Here is a 20,869-nt window from a genome sequence, read left to right as displayed (position 1 = left end):
AGCATAATTGGGCCCAAAACGTTAGAGTTATGGAACCTTGTTTTCACTATTTTGGGAAACTCCAAAGACATATGTAAAGTTTAAAATCACTTTTATATTTTTTGGGAGAAGAAAATTTGTTTAAATTAACAAGGATTTTCTAACCCCAAAAAAGGGGGGAATAACTAGAAAAAATAATGTCTATTATGGGACTTGAAAATGTCAAAATGTAATAATATTTTTTTAAAATGCAAAAAAATTTTTGAAGTCTTCAAAAGCATGTCAGATCATCGTAGGAAACGGGGTTGTAAATTTCAGCCCCTTTCCCAAATTAGGGGTTTTTTTCTGGTACCAGTTAATAAAAATTGACCGAAAAATTGCTTGTCGAAAAGGGGGCATATTTTTGTAAAATGACAAAGTATTTTGGAAATTTTGTTGTTAGTTTAGAAGTGAACAAGTGTGTGAAAATCAAAGTATATTAGTTACCCATGCACCGCAAACAAAAATCACAGTAAAACAAGTGTGTACCCCTTTAGTGAGTGCAAGGTACCAGTTTACGATTTTACATATAAAAAAAAAAACCCAAAAATCTTACCCGGGAAAAGGACATGATTTTGAATAAAAGCAAACGGAGTTAGGAACAGTGCACTGAAAGTCCGTTCTTTACAGAAAAAAAAGTGTGGGGGGTTTTTCACCCATCCTAGAAGGGGTTCTAGTTACCAACTTAATACAAAAAAAAAATAAAATGGGAACCCCCGACGCCGAGATGGGTGAGTCCAATAGCTCTAACTATTCTTCGAATAGTCAAGCTAGAAATAAATTTCAAAGTTGTATGTCTTTGCCTTTAAATAGTAGCTATACATACTTGCATGCAAAACGTAAACCAAGATGTAACACCGACGCCGAGCCAGGGGGGTAGAATAGCGCGGCTATTCTTCAAATAGTGACTGAGATAGATTTGTTTCGTAAACACTAACCTCCTTAAACAAAAACGGCAAATCCTTTTTTTTTTTTCGCTGAGACGGATAAATATCCACCTTTTCCATGCTTCCTCACATGAAAAATACACCCAAAGGGGAAACCCCAAACCCCATTTGGGCCCGGGGGGAAAGTAAAATTTTAACCCAAATGGCTTGAACCACTCGGACAGGTTTCCCAGACAGAAAATGGAATACCCCTTTAAGTTTATAACCTTTTTATTTTTGTTTTTTTTAAGTCTCGCTAAATGACTACGTTAACGTGCGATAACGTCAACGTTTTTTTTTTTGCGAACAAGAAAGGGTGTAACTATAGTTTATCTCATATTTTAGATTAAGGGTTTAATAATCAAACAATTGTTTAGCAAGATGTGTTTTACCTAAATCGGTAAAAATCCCCGGGGTAATTTATCGACTACGTCCTCGTGGTTCTTCCCTACCTCTGAACCCTAAACCCGTGCAAAAGACGTAACCACTCGAAGGCTTAAATTTTTGTTAATTTAATATGCTTTTTTCTGTCAAAACGCTAGAATACTCACGTCAACGTGCGGGAGTCAATGTTTTTTTTGTTGCGCCAATAGAGCGTTTCTATTTTTAACTACTGTTTTAGATTAAGGGCAAAGAAAAATCGAAAAAAAAATTATACCAAACCTGTTCAAAGCATTTATAACTCGGGCAATATCGTGTGCAAATTTTCCCCCGGGTTCGCCTTCGAAAAAAAAATTTTTTTTTCCGACGTATAACTACCACGTGCAAAAATATTTTTTAAAAAACCTTTTGCTAAAATTATTCCTTAAATTAATGAATTTTTCAGTAAATACTGAGCGTTATATTTTAAGTTTTTTTATAGAAAACCGTGCAGAATTTCTTGCATGATTTTTCTTTTGTTTTCCTATTATTTAGAAAGAATCTATCCTTTCTTTGAAAGTGTAGGGCCCAATCTGCTAAATTTTTCGTTTTCCGTTTTTAAATGAAAACACCGGCCGCAACCCACCACACCACCCACCCCCCCAAAACCACAAAACACCCAAAAAAAACGGGGGTGGTGAAAGTAATAAAAATTGTTTTGCAATAAATTTTAACCCCATTTGATTTTAAATCCTCGGTCCGGGGACGACCAAGCCGGAAAATTTTTAAAATCCCAATTTTATAAACTTTGTAAAAACTTGATTTAACTTGCAAGGTATTAAAAAACCAAAAAAAATATATTTTATAAAAATTTTTATTAAAATACTTTTTCTTTAAAAAGTCAAAAAAAAACTTTAAAACCCATACTGAAAAAACAAGTAGCCTTTTATAACCTTTTTTAAATACAATGAAAACACTCAGTTCTCTTTTAAAAATCGGAAAGTAAAGAACTATTTATCCCTAGAGAACTTCCGCTTTGCTAAACGTTCTTCTAATCGTGACTGTGTTATTGCATCAGATTTATGAACTTAGGTCCCCTTTTGAACAGTTTATAAGGATTGTTTAAAAAATTAAATAAAAAAAGTATTGATTATTTGAGACTTTTACAAAGTAACTGTAAAAAACTTATAAGGGATGGATACAACGACATGTAAAATAGAATTTGCATACGTGACAAATATTCTGGAATTTGGAAAAGAACGGACTTTTGAAAAAAAAAATTTGATAAATTAAAAAAACGAATAAAAAGGATCTTTTTTAGACTCTAATAAAAAGGGAATATTGAATATTATTGAGAAACGAAAGAAACGATTTTTGTCCAACACAGCTAGGACATTCCCCGGCCCGGTGAAATATTGTTCGACGAACACGGCCTTCTTTGCTAGTAAAAAAACATACACGACAGATTAAGGAATGAAACTTTTAAACGAAAAACCAAATTTTTGGGTGTTGCAAACAAAAAATTATTTTCCCAGCTGCCAAATTGATATGTATTTTTAAAAACCAAAAGGTTTGAAAACACACAAAAACTGAAATCACTCAACCTTTTTTTGGCCATAGTATCGCATGATTAATATATAATACTTTCCGTTGTGGAATCCTCAACCTTTTACACTTTTAACCATAACCCTACGGTTATGAATATTAAATACTTTTATGTTTGTGAATCACTAACCCTTTGATTGGCATAGGATACCAGGGTTGAATATTATTAACTTTTTGTTACTAAAATTACTCAACCGTTTGAGATGCCATGGGAAAGCATGATTGAATATACGCTTTTGGTTTTAGGGAATAAAGTTTAGGTACATTTTTTTTATGTAAAAAATTTACGCTTGTCATTTTATACTTTTAAAATACATTTTAACTCATTTTTTTAAAATTTTTTAAAATTGTTTTTCTTTTGTTTTACATTTTTAAATTTTTAGTATTTTTTACAAAAAATTCATAAAACGGTATTTTATCTTGTAACATTTTAATAAAAATAAAAAATAAAAAAACCACAGATGTACTGTTTTGTCTTGATATTGATGTTGTTACACTTGACCCCAGGTATATATTAATTACTTTTTTGGTGGAGAAGTCCAAATGGATCAAAGTCAAAGTTTTCAGAACAACCCATGTTTCCAGGTCAACGGAGTCATCAAAATTGATTTTTCCCGCCTCGTCCTTTTGCTTTTGATTTAAAAAATTTTTTACTAAACCCCCCCTAAATTTTTAAATTTTTTAATTGGTTTACCCATTGTTCAATTTCAAAGTTAGTTTTGGTTTTTAAAAATTTTTTTTTTTTTCTTTGGGAAATTTCGCAAAGGTCTCCGTTGAGAATAAATCTTATGCCCTGACCATGTCCCTTACCATTAAACAAAGATGTAATAAAAGGGTTTCCCTAGTCTAGCACCAAATACAAAAAAGCCCCATTTGTTTTTTTTTTTGTTTAATTAATCACTCCAGATCCTACATTTGTTTTCTTTTTAGGTGTAGATAGGGTGATATCATATTTCTCTTTTCTTAGCTCCAAAATTTCTCCTTCCCCAAGTATTTCTGACCCCAGTACTGGCCACCCCAGACAAAGCCCAATGCCCAGGGGGGCAAATTTTTGGGTTTATTTTTGCGCCTTTGGGAAGAATTTTTTCCTAAAAAAACCAGCCAAAGCCCCTAAAAATCCACCTTTTCCCTTGACTGGACTTTGTTTTTTGAAATTTTAATTTCTAATCCCTTTTTTTTGTAACAGCTTTTTAAATTGATTAATTTGTGTTTTTTTAAAAGTAAATTTTCCATTTTGTTCATTTTTAAAACTAAATTATGTGGATTTTTTTTTTTAACTGTGCTAATTTTTCTTTTGTCCCTGTTGGTTAACTTTATATTAAATATAATTTAACCCCATTATTAAAATTTATATTTATTTTATTTAAACAATAACATTTCTTTCCAACAGTATTTATTTCAACTGTTTCCTTATAATACAATTGCGAAAACAGAATATTAGCTGCCGGGGGAATTTTTAAATTTTTATGTTAAAAATATTTAGGATTTTTGTAGTTATTCCTTTTTTTATTCAATTTAAAATGAACAATAAAATAATTAAAAAAATTTTGATCTATTTAGCGATTTCCGTAGTCTTTTATTTTTTATAATAATAATTAATTACATATCATATATTCTTGATAACTTGTGTTTTTGTTTCTGGAAAAAAAAACCCCTTTCCCCCTTTTCGACAAAGATTCCAAAGTGCATTTTTTTTTGCTGCATTACTTTAAATGTATCTAAAAATGGGGATTATGTTCTTTTTAATTACTTTTTCGGTCGTTGTAAATAAACAATAATGTTGGGTTTTGTTACCCCACCCGTTTTTTAAAAGGTTTTTATTTTTTTTTGTATATTTGTTTGTGTCACCATTTCCTAAGGTAGCCATCTTGCTTTTGTAAAATTTTTCGAAATTAAAAATTAATTCCAAATCTTTTAAAAACCCAAAAGGGGGGGAACCCTAAAATTTAAATTTTGTTACAATTACTCTACCGCATCGCAGATTAGCTTAAAAAATTAATTCTCTCATCTGTCGCTGTGTGTTATTTTTTTGACTTGGGGATAATTTTAGTTTCTATCCTGAAAAAATGAAAAATTATTAATGGAATTTTAGCATTTACCTCATTACCCCCTTGGATTAAATAACTTCCTAGTAGCAAAACCTTTATTTTACCAGCTTGGTCTCCCTACTTTCAGCAACAGCAGTAGTATCTAAAGAGATAAATTCATTTGTTCAGTTGTTCTGCTAATCATTAGTTATTTTAACAAAATTTTTTTAATTTATTGCCTTGTATAAATTATTACAATCAAAACAATTTTTCCATTTTTTTTAACCCTAACTGACAATTAAGAAGCGCATTATTTTTTAGAGAAATTTTGGTCTCCATCAGCAAAATTTATTACCTTTTAGCAAGCTTATTTATTTAATTACTTCAAAAAAAAACCATTAAACCAAATCAAAAATATGAACTTCTATCATAATTGTAAAGTGTACCCTTTTTTTGTTTTTAAATTTATTTCCCAAGACAGTTTTAATTTAAATCTAATTAAAATGGAGAAATTCATTCTTTCACAATTTTTGTTTTGTTTAAAACTGTATAATTATATTTTATTTTTTTTTTTATAAATTTAACTTTTAAATACTTTTTTTGTCGAGCTGAAGTTCCAGTCCTGACAATTTTCTTTTTTTTCTCATATAAATACCCTCCCCTTATTTTTTTTATTATTTTTATGTTTTCTTTTTTTTAATTCCTTAAATTAAAAATTCCCAACTGTGGAGTAGGTTTTTTTTAAAATTTTTCAACAATTTCGCTGCAGCAAAATTTTCCCAAACTTCTGTTCCAACCTTTTTTGCCCCCTTTTAAAGGCTGCTTTTCCTGCTGTTTCCAAAGTTTTTTCCCTGTCTAATTAAAGTGCGTGAACTTGAAACAATTTCGTTAAAGTGTCACAATACCTTACCTGTAGATTTCTTTTTGGTCTGAGCATCAACTAAAAAATATTCTTTATTTTTGTCATAAACTTTTTGTACATTATTAAACTAAAATTTTAATTTATATTTTTTTTAATTTTGAAAAAACTTTTTTCAACCCATTAAAATTAATTATTCTCCAAATACATCTGTAATTAATTCTAATTAAATTTTTTAAATTTTTAATTTTCAAAATACCCGACTCTTTTTTGTTTTTTGAAAAAGGATTCTTGTTAAATCTGCAGTACTTAAGAATTAATATCACTAAATTAATAAACAAGTAAATTTCAATAAGATCACAATGAATTAAATTGTATCCACAGAGTTATTTATTTTGGTGTTGTAGCCCCCTTTCAGTATTGTTTTTTTTTTTTTTTTCTCAAAATCCAAGCATGTAGAAAATTTTGATATTTCCAAATCCAAATTTAAAAATTATTGTAATTAAAATCAAAATCTTAAAATACTTAAAAAAATTCCCAAACTTTTGGTGCAAATTGTCGATTTTAAAATTTTTTAATCATTTTACTTATTTGTTTCCTAATATAATTATCAAATTGTGTAACTGTAAGAACCTTTTGTAAATATAATATCTTTAAAATCCTTCCATTATATAACAATTCTTTTTTGTCTATTCTCCAAATATTAGCCAGAATAGGTCATGTTTTAAATACTACCCAAAACCAACAACATAAGTTTTATTTTTTCTAAAATTTAAAAGAACGACTAAATCTGTGTAAAATCACTGGGAGATTTTTATTTCATTTTTAAACTTTTTTCAAACAAATACTATTTTTTGTTCCATTTATATATAACTAAAATTTAAATTCAAAAAAGTATTTTTTATTAAAAATTTATGTTGTTTTGGTAAAAGTAAATTTATTTTTAAAAATTGATCTCTACCCAATACTTCTTTTTTAGTTTTTTTCATTATTATTCCTGCTCAATCGAACCACAAAATTAAAATCCAACTCATTAACCAATTTTTTGGATTACATGGACAAAAATCATAAACCCTTTTCCCTAATTACTTTTTTTTAAATTTCATAGATCTTTTTTTTATAGGAAACCCGACTTTTTTGTAATTCTTTAATATTTTTTTTAGAATGAAATTTAATGTTTTTTATTATTTTTTATATCTTTTATTAAACAAATCAATCAAATCTTATCTACTTTAGTGTTTAAAATTTCTTCTTTTCCCCCGTTCTTTTTATCCCTTAGCAATTTTTTTGTTTTGACTATAAAGTTTATTTACGTTAATAATTAAAATTTCCATAATGTCCATTTGGGAAACTTTATCGGATTTTTATCTTATCCTTTTCCCCTATATTTTTTTTGTTTTAGAAATCATTGATTACTTCTCTATATTTTTTTTTTTAAATTATCGATTGCTATAAAGCTTCCGTTGCTTTTTAAAACAAGATCTGTGGGGTTTTCTTTGGGTTTTTGCACCCAATTCATTACCCCCAATTTTTTTTATTTCTTTGTTACCTTTCTATATATCCTCTTTCTTCTTCCCTAGCATTTTTTTTTCAGGGTTTTCATTCATGTGAAAAATTCAAAAACTTCTTGCGGCGCCAATATTTTTTACATCTAAAAGATCTAAATAATTTTTTATTTAATACCTCCGGAAAATTCTTTTGGGGCTAGCTCCCAACTCTTTCTTCTGTTTTTTCGTTGTTTATCATTGTTTTAGTTTTTCCCCTCTTTTTTCTTCCATAATCTTCTAAACTCTTAAGTTCATCTTGAGGAACCCACCAGCAGGTTCACTTTTTGTTTTTTAAAATTACTTTTATTCCTTTTGTTTAATTCAGCAATACCTTGTGTCAATTTCTGAAATCTTTTTGGAAGTAGCGTATTTCCCTTAATTCCAGGGAAAGCTTTTAATGACTTGAAATTGTTCTTTTTGCTTTCTATTTTTCAGTAATTTGGTTTTAAATTTTTAGTGTACATATCCCGATTTGTACTTTTTTTTAATTTTTTCTCTCATTTTTTTTCTCTAAGATCTCTATTTTTGCCCGACTAAAATTTTTTTTTTTCTTTTTCATTAAGTTTTATTTCATTATATAATAACATAAGTAATGTAAATAATGTAAAATATTGAATAATTATTTTTATTATAAAAGGAAATTCCAAAATTTTGTACAAAAGTGATAAATCCAAAACTTTAAACAAAGTTATCCCTTTTTCCCGATTCTGTTTTTGGGTGTTAATAGGGATCTTCTGGATCTGGAAAAAAAAAAATAAATTAAAGCATAACTCCGAAAACCTCTTAAAAAATTTTGATAAATTAACTTATATGCTAAAAACTTAGACAATCTAAAAATTAAATTTAATTAACCAATTAGTAATTGCAAAAAAATTAAAATTCCCAAAAGAAATACTTGAATATTCAGCTGTTTCCCAAACCAAAATTTAACCTTGTGAAATCTTGAATCGAAAAACAAAAAAATAGAATCTTTTTGATTTGTATTTTAAAAAAAAGGTCAAAATGAAAAAAAACAAAAAACTTTATTTAAGGGGTCACAAAAAATGTTTTGTTTTTTTATTTTGCAGTCTTACTATAAAACACCAAAAAAACCAATTAATGTTCACATTATATTTTTTTTAAAATCCAGGTAAACGGAAATGTAGATTTTTAATGAACAAATATTAACCCTAAAACTTTTTTTAATGCAACAATCAAAAAAGATTTCTTTTATTTACAAACCCAAAGGGAAATATTTAGAAAAAAAAATTTACTGGTAATTATAATAATTATATAATGGGAGTTTTTTAATAATTAGAAAAAATAAATGAACATGAAAGTATGTAAGTTAAATTTGATATTTATTTAAGTGGGTTTTTCTATAAAAAACAATTAAAAAAATTAAAAGGAACGGAAACGTATCTTCCAAAAATAGGAAAATTTATAACACAATGAACAACTTAGATATGGGAGGTAATAACCTTTAAAACCCAGGGATCCAGATAAACCCCGATGCAGTTTCGACGATTTTTGTTTAAAAAAGTTCAAAGGTTTAAAAAGGGGCTATAAACTTGAAAATGTCAAAAAAATAAAACAAAAATAGAAGCAGAAGTAAAAAATTGAAGAATTACAAAAAAATTTTAAAAAGAATTCATTAAAATAGTTAATTACAAAATAAAATTGAAAAAGAATGAAAGCTATGGTTGATTTATAAAAACTTTAAAAGAAATCTGATTTTTACAGATGACCAAAAAGAAAGTATTTTGATTTAAATTTAAAACATTTTATTTTCAAATTTAAAAATTAAAAATAGTATGTTAACATGAAGAACTAAAAAACAGATTATTGAGGCTGAAAAAGTTACAAAAAATGTATAGTTAGAAAAAGAACAAAATAAATAAAAAAATATTTAAACTGAAAATAAACTAAAGATTTATTAGAATTAATTTCAAAAAAACTTCAAATAAAATTGACGGGAAAAAACACTTCAAAAGAGGTGATGATCATGACACAGCTTGATAAATTTAAAAAAAAAATTAATTCTAAATAATGAGTTTAAAAAAAAAAATTCGAATTGGATTGTATTGTTGACAACCTCATAATTTTAAAATAGTAGCTTAAAAATATTACAAAAAAAATACAAGAAGATATTTTTTGGGTTTTTAAAGCTAAGTTGAAAAACATAAAAAAGGAAAATGGGCTTTGTAGTTTAAAATCATTAAACAGGAGAATCAGTCACTGCTAATACTAAAAAATTAAAAACCCAAATTTAAATCAGCTAGAAAATTTTAAAAACAACTTCGGAAATTGAAGTTCTGTTACACACCCACAATTTAAAGTACGCGGAATTAAGTAACTTACAGGGTTTTTTACAAAAAGTATTAATAATTTTAAAGATAAATTTAATGATCAAATTAAAAAAAAAATAAAAGATCTTTACTCTGTATTAAAATATCAGATAAAAAAGGGAAACAATCACTGCTAAAAACCCAAGTAAATTATGCTAATACTAAAAAAAAAAAAAAAAAAAAAAAAAAAAAAAATGGTTTTTTTAAAAACAAAAACAAAGTAAAAAGTTGTTGCAATTTATTTTCCCCTTTTGAAAATTTCTACAACAAACGACTTGATGATTAGCTAAAAAATTTTAACTTAAAAAAAAAAATAAAAAATAAAAAAAAGAATTGGAAAAAGAAAAAGAAAAAAAAAAACGGATGAAGTATTTTTTTTCTGAATACAAAAGGGTTTAACACAGATCCATGAAAACAAAATATTAGGATCTTAAAATGAAAAAAATTTTTAACCCTAAAGGTGGGATGTATTCACATATGAAAATTTAAGTGGTTTTTTGATGCCCAATCTCTTGTTGAATCACTTTAAATTTTAAACAAGCGATGTCATAAATTACGGGGATTTTTTAACATAAAAACCAACAACATAAAAAAGCTGTACCGATGTACTTTTAGAAAGGGGTTTTTTTCAGTCAAAAAAACTGGAATTTATATATAGATATCAGTTTTATTATCGGGGGCTCGGGCCTTTAAATAACTGAGGAAAAACTCTATCATATTTTTTTTTAGATGGTGGGGTGAAATATGATGATCCCTTCCCAAATTTTTTCCCCTTAACAGTGTAAATATAGCAGCCCGGGGCTTTTCTTGAATCAGAGGGGCATCTTGTATGAAAAAAATTAAAATTTATCTCAAAAGGGGCAATGTTTGAATTTTATGACGATTCATCTTACAGAAAAAAATTTTTGCCTTTTACGGATGTTTCATCAAATTTTACATATTGGGGAAAAACACTAAATTATAAAGAAAACAAAATTTGGTTAATCTTTAGTTTTTATTTAACTGGAAAAATTAAAATTTAAGGGAATATTTAATAAAATTTTTTGAAAAAAATAATAAAATAAAAAATGGACGTCAGTCCTTGAGAGCTGGAACCGCAATTAATAAAAAACCTCCCTTTTTCTTAACATGTTATTTGGATACTGATAGTGGATTATTTTATGGAAATGTAAATGCTGTCCCGGTTTAGTTTTAAAAAAAGGGAATAATGTAAAAAATTTTTTTTATTGCATTTTAATTTTCTTGTTGATGAATTTTTTTAGATAAAGGGAACTAATTTCAACAAAAAATAAGAAATTAAAAATTTTTCAAAGTTTCGTGTAAAAAAAAAACGAAAAAAAAAATTATTTCTATTAAATTTTGCTAAAAATTTAAAATAATGATGTTATTTTTTAAATTCTTTAAAAAGTTAAAATATTAAAGTTTTCAAATTTTTGGTTTTATATTTTTAAGATTAATTTTTAAAGGAAATTTTTAAAAATTAATTTAAAAAAATAAAATAAGTTCAATTCCATTTCAAAAATATATCTTTTATCTCATAAAAATATAAAATGTTTTTTTTTATAAAATAACTGGGAAAAAAATTTTGCTTATCAGAACGAATAATTTAAAAAGGTGTGATTTCTTTGGGGTTAATTTAAACAAAGTTTTTTTTAATTTTTTTGAACTATTGTTTTCTTTCAAAAAAGTTTTTTAAAATTTCCCTTTTCATTTTTTTATTAAATTCGTTTTCTGTAAAGAAACTTTTACTTCTTAATCCCACAAAATTTAAAAATGGGAATGCCCGGGACTTTTTCCCTTTTAAATTTTTCAATTATTTTTTTATATTATCGAATAAAAATTTTGTTACTTCATAAACCTTTATCAAATAATCCCTTTTCCCTTATAAAATCCTCTATGCATCTTTGGTTTTAATTTCTAAAAAATTTTAATCGTGTCGTGAATAAAATTTTCAAAAACCCTCGTCTTTTTCCTTAGATTTAATGAAATCAACATTAAATATTTTGATAAAACTAAAAAGCAATTCCAATAACAAGGTCGTTTTTAAAAACAAACTTTTTTTATTCTATAATTCAAAAAGGTTAGAGTTAAACATGTTGAAAATAACAAATGAAGGTTTGGCTATGTTTTTAATTAAAAGGGTTTTTTTCATGAGTTAATTTTAAATTAATCCCTTTTCGTAAAATTCTCCTCGTCTTTCCCATTCAGCTTGTTTATTAACTTAAAAAAGTTTTTTTTTAAAGAATTTTTTGCTTTAGATCTTTTTTGGGGTATTTTAAATCAAAATACTTTTTTTCCAAGGACTTTTTCAAAAGTTTAAAAATTTTTTTTGTTTTTTGTTTTCTTTTAAACCCCTTTTTGTGTATTTGTTTTAAAATTTTTTTAAAGAACTACATAATTTTGTTTTTTCATTAAAAATTGGGAATAATTTTTTTACATTACTTTTTCCTATTTTAAATTTTTCTTTTTAGTTTTTCTTAATTGAAAGCCATTCGTCTGGGATTTTAATTTTTTCGGGCTAAAGGATAATCGTTGTGGGTTTTTATGTAATTCTTTTGTTTCAGTCACTTAACTTAAAGTTGTTTTCCTTTTTCAATTAATTTTTGAATTGTTTTTTGTAAATTAAGTTTCCCGGGGGAAAGGTTGACACATGGCCCAAACCCTTTAAAGGGTTTTTGGCTCGAGGGGAAAATGTATTTGTTGTCAATTTGGTCATAATTTTCATATATTTATTTTTTTGCTTTACTGTATCTGTTTGAAAAATTTAAATTATTCCTCCTCTCATCCCTTTTATAAAAAAATACATTCAAAAATCATTTTTTTTAAAACTAACTTAATTCCGTCTTTTTTAAAATTGCATCCCAAGAAAACCCCGGACTACTAAAAAAATGAAAGGGTCAATTTGTAAACTCTAAAACAATTTTCTAAATTTTTGAATACTAGTAAAAATAAACGTCAGTTTTTAAATATAATCGTGATTTATATTCTTTTCCCTTGTTTTTTTTTTAAATTTTTTTCCCGATATTTTTAGCATGCTCATTTGTTTTTGATGTGTGTTTAATTAAATTAAAAAAATCTTCTTTAGAAGGTAATTTGTTTCTTTGAATTTTTTTAATTTAATCCATTAATATATGATAAACACCTTTTGTTTTTAAAAATTCTATTTAAACACTTCTTGAGATAAATTTTTAAATTCTGGAATATTTTTTTTTAAGTTATCCAATTTGAACCTAAAAATGGAAAGAATCAATAAAACCAATCAGAATCTAAATGCCCCCCAATCTTTCCTATTGTTAGGGGAAAAACATTAATTTCTTTTTTGAATTTCCCCATTTGTTGCATAATAAATGACCCCATAACTCTTTTTTATGAAAATAACAGGAAATTTTGGTGTTGTCTAAAAAAAATATTCTTTTGAGGAGCATTCCCCTGAATTTTTGTTTATGAAATAAACCCGGGGGGCACTTTACCTTCTATATATTTTTTTTCACAGTATGACAAAATTTTTTTTTTTAAAATTTACTTTCTCTTTTTAGACTTCTTAGTTTTTTTGTTAAAATGTTCTTTAAATATTTTTTTACAATTTCCCCTTCCTCAAGCATTTTTTTCAATAAAATTATAAACTGCATTAGGACCTCTGTAAATTGGGTTGGTTTTATATTGTTCGTAACAACAACAATTTATAACCCAAACCCCAATCTATTTTTTGTATGCTTTGTAAATGAAGATTCAGTTTATGGAAAGCGTTAAAACTTTTTGTTTTTGTTTTAAAAACAGCATAAATTACAAAGGTACTGCTAAACCCTTTTTGATAATTTTTAAATTGTACTTATTCCCTCTTTTTGGGATTTTTACACTTGGTACCTTAATACTAAACAATTGGGGTTGTTTCATTTAATATTCTTTTTTGAGAAAAGGTTTAAACAAATCTTAAAAAATGTTTCTTGTTTGTATTTTTTGTTTTGTTATTTATTAATTATTAAAGGGGTGGGTTTCCTTCATATTTGTATGTGCGATGTCCAACCGGAAGCTAAGTGACATTTACGACAGTTTTTCCAACTAAATGTGTTTGTATATTCATTTTTTCTGAAAAAAAAATCTGAACTTGTCTTCATCCTAATGCTTTTTGGTTTAATATGCAGAAATAAGAATAAATTGCCGCAGAAACGCTTCAAAACAATGTTGCCTTAAAATGACGTCATTGACGTCATGACGTTACGTGTCAGTTACCGCGCAAAATTAATAGCTTTTATCTTGAAAGTACGTAATTCTGTACATTTTCTTTATTTTAACTATTTTCTAATAACCATTATTTGCTGAAATATTTTTTATGAGTCTTTTGCTCTGAATAATAATCAATATTTTGCTTCTTTTATGTAGTTACATTGAAATGTTATGCGGAATGTAAGAAAATGGATGATGGCAACCAATGTTGTTTGGATAGTTGGGTGAAAGGTTACTTGTTACGGCCATTTTCAAATAAAAAGTCTAGCAGTTTGATTTGTAATACCTATTTTTCAGGTTCCATTGATAATTTGTTACTTACATACTAAAACTAAGATCTAAAATTGTTCAAATTCCAGTAGAAAATTGTGGTTTCTTGAATTGATTTGATGTTACCATGGAAACGAAGCCCGTGACCTATGTATCTAAATGTAAAATTCAAAAGCGTTGACACTGGTCTATTTAAGAAACACAGCTTCGGCTTTTTATTTTCATTTCAACAATATCCACGAGAATAATAGCAGCACGCTGAACGATTTTTCCATGAAAAATGGCAGACGAGGGGTACTGCTGTACGTACTCTAAGCTGTGAAATTTGTTAAAATAAATGCAAATAACACGAAAATGTAACCTACGTTAGAAATAATATGTTTTAAAGCTACATCAACTAGAAAGATAATCTTATTCATATTTTTTTTAAAGAAATTACGACAAGCAGCAAGATATAAGCTATTTTAAACATCTCTGTTGCCATGGTTACTTTAAAATTTAAGAAAAATAGGATACCATGTAAAGTACTTGGTATTTTGCTAATAATATTATCCAAATATTTCATGTTGGTCATTAACAGAATGGCACTGAAGCCGTCGAAAACCCCTATTTTTATACATAGTTGTTTAAAAATGAGAGAAAATGCGTTACCATGGAAACACGAGCCCCGCGACATATACATTTTAAGCTTATATTAGAACGATAACGTGCATATCAGTAAAATTATCAATTATGCAGACTTCTACGGATATCAATGAAAATAAAATACACTGAAAAGTGTTAATATCCGTATTTTCCTTCTTCTTTCAATATGAAATACCTTTGGAGGGTCATGTTCTTCAAACCTGGATAAAAATTGAACTTGAAGGGACAGAGACAAACGAAATTGAGATTGTAGCAGTTAAAACTTCATATTACACGAAATACAAAAACATGCTGCGGTTGAACTAATTTGAATTTACCCTTGTAACAAGGTATCCTACCTCCTTAAAGTCTTTTAGCCAAACATAATGTTGGACTACAGTGGTTTTAACCCTCTTACAGTCATCATCAGTTATTTTATCATTAGTAATTAGCAACATGTCACAGTGTTCTTCGTATTGATATTTTGATATGTACAATAGATAAATACCTGTAGGTTCTTCATAACCAAAAATATTAAATGATATTTCATTTAAAACTTCTATTTTAGGTATTTGATTTAATGTTACAGGAAATTTAATTCCAGTATAATCAAGATCGTTTATATGTTTTTTATAATTTGAAACTCTTTCAGAATGTTTTGTTACAGGAAATTTGTAAGCTAAATGACACCATCTAAAACATCCATTATCATCGTTCTTTATATTTATTAATCCTTTCATTGAATTTTGTAATGGTTTTGGTAATTCTAAATAACTTGAAGCAGCCAATGGACTATACTTATATCTATTTATATAATGAGCATCAACTGACTCTATTCTCCAGCCACTTCCTTCAGAAATCCAATTACCAATTCTATTTATTATTTCATCAAAAGCTTGATGTAAAGATTTTTTTATTTCGTTTGTGTTAATAATTTCTAAAGCCTTTGATTGAAAATAAGCTGATTTATATATTGTATCAGTTTTATCCATTTTTACAAAAGTTATTTTTAAAACAACGTTTATTTTTATACCTTTTAAAGTTTTAAGTTCAGATTTAAGTATTTCGTAAGAGTCGTTTATAGTTAAATATAATTGATTCTTTGGATCTTGTCTATATGTAATTTTAATTTCAAATTTCTTATAATATTGTTTTGTAGATCTCTCGATTTCCATCTATATATTATATTTAGAAAATAAAATTCGTTAAGCAAAAGGATTAAAAAAATAATTAAAAAAAATAATAAAATAAATAAAGTTTTAAATTATCTTTAAGAAGAAATAAAATATTTAAATTTATATCTTTTTCCATTAGTTTTTGATATTCCACATTTTACTCGGTTTTCTCCTTTGCAGTACATTGTTATTAACCCAGAATTAATACCAAGGTCTTTAGACGCTGCATAATTGCTTTTATATGTTTTTTCTTCATTAGTATCACAGTCGGTTACAATAACTTTTTTAGGATTGTTTCGAATATTATTTGGTCTGGGACAATCACATAATCTTTCAGCATTTTCTTCTTCAGTTAATAGACAACCGCAGTTCCATTCAAATAAATTATTTTTTAAAAGATAAGGATCTATAACATTTTGTAATTTATCAATGACATGATTTTTATATTCATCGCTAACTATTTGATCAAGTTTTGATTTAATAACATTTCTTCTTTTAAGAAATTTCTTATATGAATTTTTATCTGGATTCATTATTTCTCCTAAAATGCTAGATAATTTTGGCATAATCATTCTATCTACCTTTCTATTAACCATCTATATATAATATACTTATAGAAAACAATCTTTAAAAACACACCTAATGAAATTATATTGATTTGAGAAATTTGTTTATATTATCTATATCTTTTGAATAAGATTTTCAAGTCATTTTTTCTAAATTGTTATCAACTGTTAAAATTTTAATACCTTCTTGAAACATTCTGTTTAACCATTCTTCGTGTAATTTGTGTAGTTTTTCTAAATAATCTAAACCAACTTTGTTTTCTTCCGTTCTGTTTCTTTTTTGGAGTCTTTTAAAACATATTTCTGGGTCGGTTTTAACATAAACAAATCCATCAATTGGGTTTTTTCCATATGGTTTTATAATATGATCAGTTAAGAAAAGATTGTATACTGCCCACTCGGGGTCATTTATAACACCGTTGTCGTGATGTTGTTTTGTAAAAACGTTACTGTTAGTTAAATAACAACGTTCAAGAACAGAAACACCATCAAACTGTTTAGCAGAAGATAACATTTTTATATGACTATTTAAAGTTGTTAGCTGAAAAGGAAATAAATATTTGGAAGGTTCTTGAGCAGCAAGTTCAAAAAGGTTATATGAATTATAATCAGAGTCCATAACATTTTGCCATTCGTGAATTGGTTCTGGAATTATATTAAAATTAGGATTATATTCTTTAATAATATCTAAAAACGTACTTTTTCCTGATGCAATATTACCTTCAACTGATATAATTTTTCTCATTTATATAAAATACTTATAGAAAAAATCTTTAATTAAAGTTAAAGTTAATACAGCTCTTCTTCTTTTTTACTTTTATATCCGTTAAGTTTAAATTCCTTCATATGCATTTCAAGAGGTGTTGAATAATTTTTTTCTTTCTGCATTTCTAATAGTATTGTAAAAATATCCTGAATAACTTTATTTGGATCTTCTTTATTTACTTTTCCAATCTGTGCTTTTGTTATAAGGTGTTTTATTTTGTGATGATGTGTTTTTAAAATAAATTTCTTGTCGTCAAGTTTTAGTCTGTTAGTAAATATGGTAATTACTGATGGAACAGCACCAGCAACTGCTACAAATACAGGAATAGCTGGAACAAGTGCTAATGCAGCTGAACAACCAAAGATACCTGCTGTAATATATAACCCAGTACTTACTCTTCCACAAAATTTATAACTTTTTCTGTAAGCAGCAGCTAGTTTAGTTAAGTGAATAATTAATTGATCTATTGTTTCTATTCATTATTATTAGAAATTAGATTTTTATTACTCATTTATATAATTAAACGTTTTTATTTTCTAAATTACATTTGTTCAAGATCGCTAAACGGAACCCAACTATTAAATTTTTCGCTATAACCCTTCCATTTTACTAAAGCTTGTTTTTTCTTATAGTCTCGTCTAATAACTTTTTCAATTCTAAAAACTTCTTGTGTAGTAGGTAAAAGTTCTTGTCCGTAAAATGAACCTTGAACTATTTCATTATTTAAATCTTTAATAGAGTATGTTCTGGGATTTGTATTATTAATTTTATAAATTATAAATATTTCCTCTGTCCAGTTTGGTGTATATCCTTTTTCGAAAAGTCTTTTAAGTTTGCTTAAGCGAACTCGATCACCAATTTTAAATTTTGCTTTGCTCTTTGGTATCTTTAAATCACTATATAAATTAAAGTAAACAGTACCTTTATTTAAGTTTTTACTGGCTTCGGTTGGTGTCATTTTTATACTAGAATGTTTTGTTTTGTTATATTTATCAACCATATCCTGCAAATTATCTAAATAAGTATAAGTATTATTTGTTGTAAAATATTTCCACAATTTTCTTTTTAAAGTTCTATTGAATCTTTCAATTACTACAGCTTTACCTTCATTAAATGTATGATACATATTAATCTTATTTTTATTCAAAAATGATTCAAACTTTTTATTATAAAATTCTTTTCCTTCATCCACCCATAAATTTATTGGTAATCGCCCTTTTAAAATTATTTTTTCAAATGCTTCAGTAACAGATTCTCCGGTTTTATTCTTTAATGGAATAACCCAAGCATATTTACTAAATATATCAATAACGGTTAACAAGTACTTTATTCCTTTATTGTATTTTGAAAAAGCTTGCATGTCAACTAAATCAGCTGACCAAGTATCATCAATATCATTAACTATTACCCTTCGTTTTTGAAATTTTTCGTTTAATCGGTTTGTGTAATTCTTCTGCTAATTCATCACTCCAATTTATTTCGGGGGTATACTCTACCCCCTTTTCCCGTTTTTTGACTTTCGTTTTTGTCCCAACCCAAGTTTGTATTTCGTTTTAATTACAGGTTTTACAACTAAATGTTTTGCAATCTTTTCTCCAAATGTTTTTGATTTAGTGTTATTTAAATTGGAAAGCATTTGCTTATCACATGTACTCTTTTTTACACCACTGTCATAGCAAAAGTCATGGTCCATACATACTGCATCCAGTTCGTTGACAGGAGGTCCGTTATCTAAAGGATTTCCTGGTCCGCAATAGTTATATCCTGGAAGTGTTAAACCTTTTTTAGGTAGTAAAGGTAACATTGCTTTATGAATATCTAAATTACCTGCTTTGATAGTACTTTTAACAAATTTTGCTTTCATTTTCCCACAAGACGAACAGGTAGCTTTTATCATTAGCCTCCCGTTTTTTGTTGTAACATAATGAGGATTTATATTATCAGTAAATTTTCTTTCTTTCAAACAATATATTTTATTTTGTAAACTCATCTTATATTATATATGTTTAAAACTTTTTAGTATGTTTGAAATCTGTGGTTTTTAAAGTATTTTAATTTGTCCGACATTAGTTGGTTGGACCGGGGATTGAAGGTTAAATGGGGTTATACTGTTTTCGCACAAACAATTCTTATACTACTCGTGTAACATATATGAGTCCCTTTTATAAAAAACATTTATAATAATAATTTCAATAATAACACCAAGGTATTAGGGAAGGACTATTCAACAAAAAACCCGACACACCTTAATCTTGTGTTTTGGTGGTATGTATGAAGTAAATAATCTGTGTGTTTCAGTAACAAAGAGATGCATAGAAAAACAGGCACCTGGAAAAGTGATGGTCCAAGCTACCGGCTCGCCAACGTAAGAAAATGTTGTATTCAATGAAGATGACACATTGTACGAGGGATCTATCGTATTATTGCTGTCAATCTGCAAGCTGTAGATTAAAAACATATATCACAATTGAACCACGTTAGTAATTGCAAATGCTCTGAAGACACATCAAACCTTATAAGGTGTTCATCTCATTTACTGTTAAATCATTAATATTCGTGGGGGACTAATTTTTCTGGATTTCGTGGTTGAGTAAATCCACGAAATTTAATCCCGACGAACAAGTAAACTCCCCATTCATTTTATTTTCAAAAGTTGAAATCCGCGAATTCTTATCCCCATGAAATTGCCTTTTTGACCAAAACCAAGAAAGTTCATGCCCACGAAATTAAATGATTTTACAGTATATGAAGAAAATGAGACGGCGACGATATTTTTAAAAAAAAAAAACAGGAGCGAGTGTTGACTGTCGTTAATAAAAGCCTATCTAAGTAAACAATAATTAACCAGAAATAGTCAAAAAATCTTCAAGCAGTAAACAATTGATAAGAATTCCTTGCCCACATTTGTATATTTACGGCGACAATGTGAATAGCAAACGAAAACAAGAGCTTTCGGTGGACAACAAGTTTCGACTATTCAAAAGGCTTGTCGATTGAATGAATTCAATATGAAAGTCGAAAAAGGGACATAATTTTGTAAAAAATGCAAAACAGTTATGGAACCTGAACAAATCGTATGAGATACCAGCTTACATACAGAAACTTAACAAAAAGCTGCTAAGTCGAAAAGGTTTAAACAAAATAATTTTGTAAAGATGCAAATTAGTTATGGAACATGTGCATTGCATGTTAGATTATGACAGTGAACAAGAGTGTGAAGTTTCAATCAATTCCTATCAGTTGGTACTGAGATACCAGCTTACATACAAAAGCCTAACCAAAGTTGTCTAAGTCGAAGAAAGGGCATATTTTTGTTCAAAGGCAAAACAGAGTTATGGAACATGTGCAAAGTAAGTCAGATTATCACAGTGAATAATTGTGTGAGGTTTCAATCCATCCCCACTAGCGGTTAATGAAATGCCAACGTAATCAGAGCGGGACGCCAACGCAGACGCCGACGCACGAGTGAGTCCAGTAGCTCTACCTATTCTTTAAACAGTCGAACTAAAACCGGAAAAAAGTGATAAGCACCAAAACATATGTCTCGTTACTAATACAATATAAACACAATGTGA

The 20,869-nt window shown here is 27.3% G+C and overlaps 1 protein-coding gene across 2 annotated transcripts in view; it reads right to left on the bottom strand.

Annotated features, from left to right (window-relative positions):
* The window catches only part of LOC123532158 (deleted in malignant brain tumors 1 protein-like), a 128,809-nt gene that overhangs the window by 6,519 nt on the left and 101,421 nt on the right, over positions 1-20,869 (bottom strand). For both annotated transcript variants that reach the window (XM_053517766.1, XM_053517767.1), the window contains exon 24: positions 19,623-19,735. In XM_053517766.1, the coding sequence (XP_053373741.1) occupies positions 19,623-19,735 (113 nt within the window). The remainder of the gene's footprint in view (positions 1-19,622; positions 19,736-20,869) is intronic.

This window comes from Mercenaria mercenaria, chromosome 11, assembly GCF_021730395.1.
Source record: "Mercenaria mercenaria strain notata chromosome 11, MADL_Memer_1, whole genome shotgun sequence".
In the NCBI taxonomy this organism is placed as follows: domain Eukaryota; kingdom Metazoa; phylum Mollusca; class Bivalvia; order Venerida; family Veneridae; genus Mercenaria; species Mercenaria mercenaria.
Note: the sequence above shows the minus strand (reverse complement) of the source record. Positions and strands in the feature narration are given on the sequence as shown.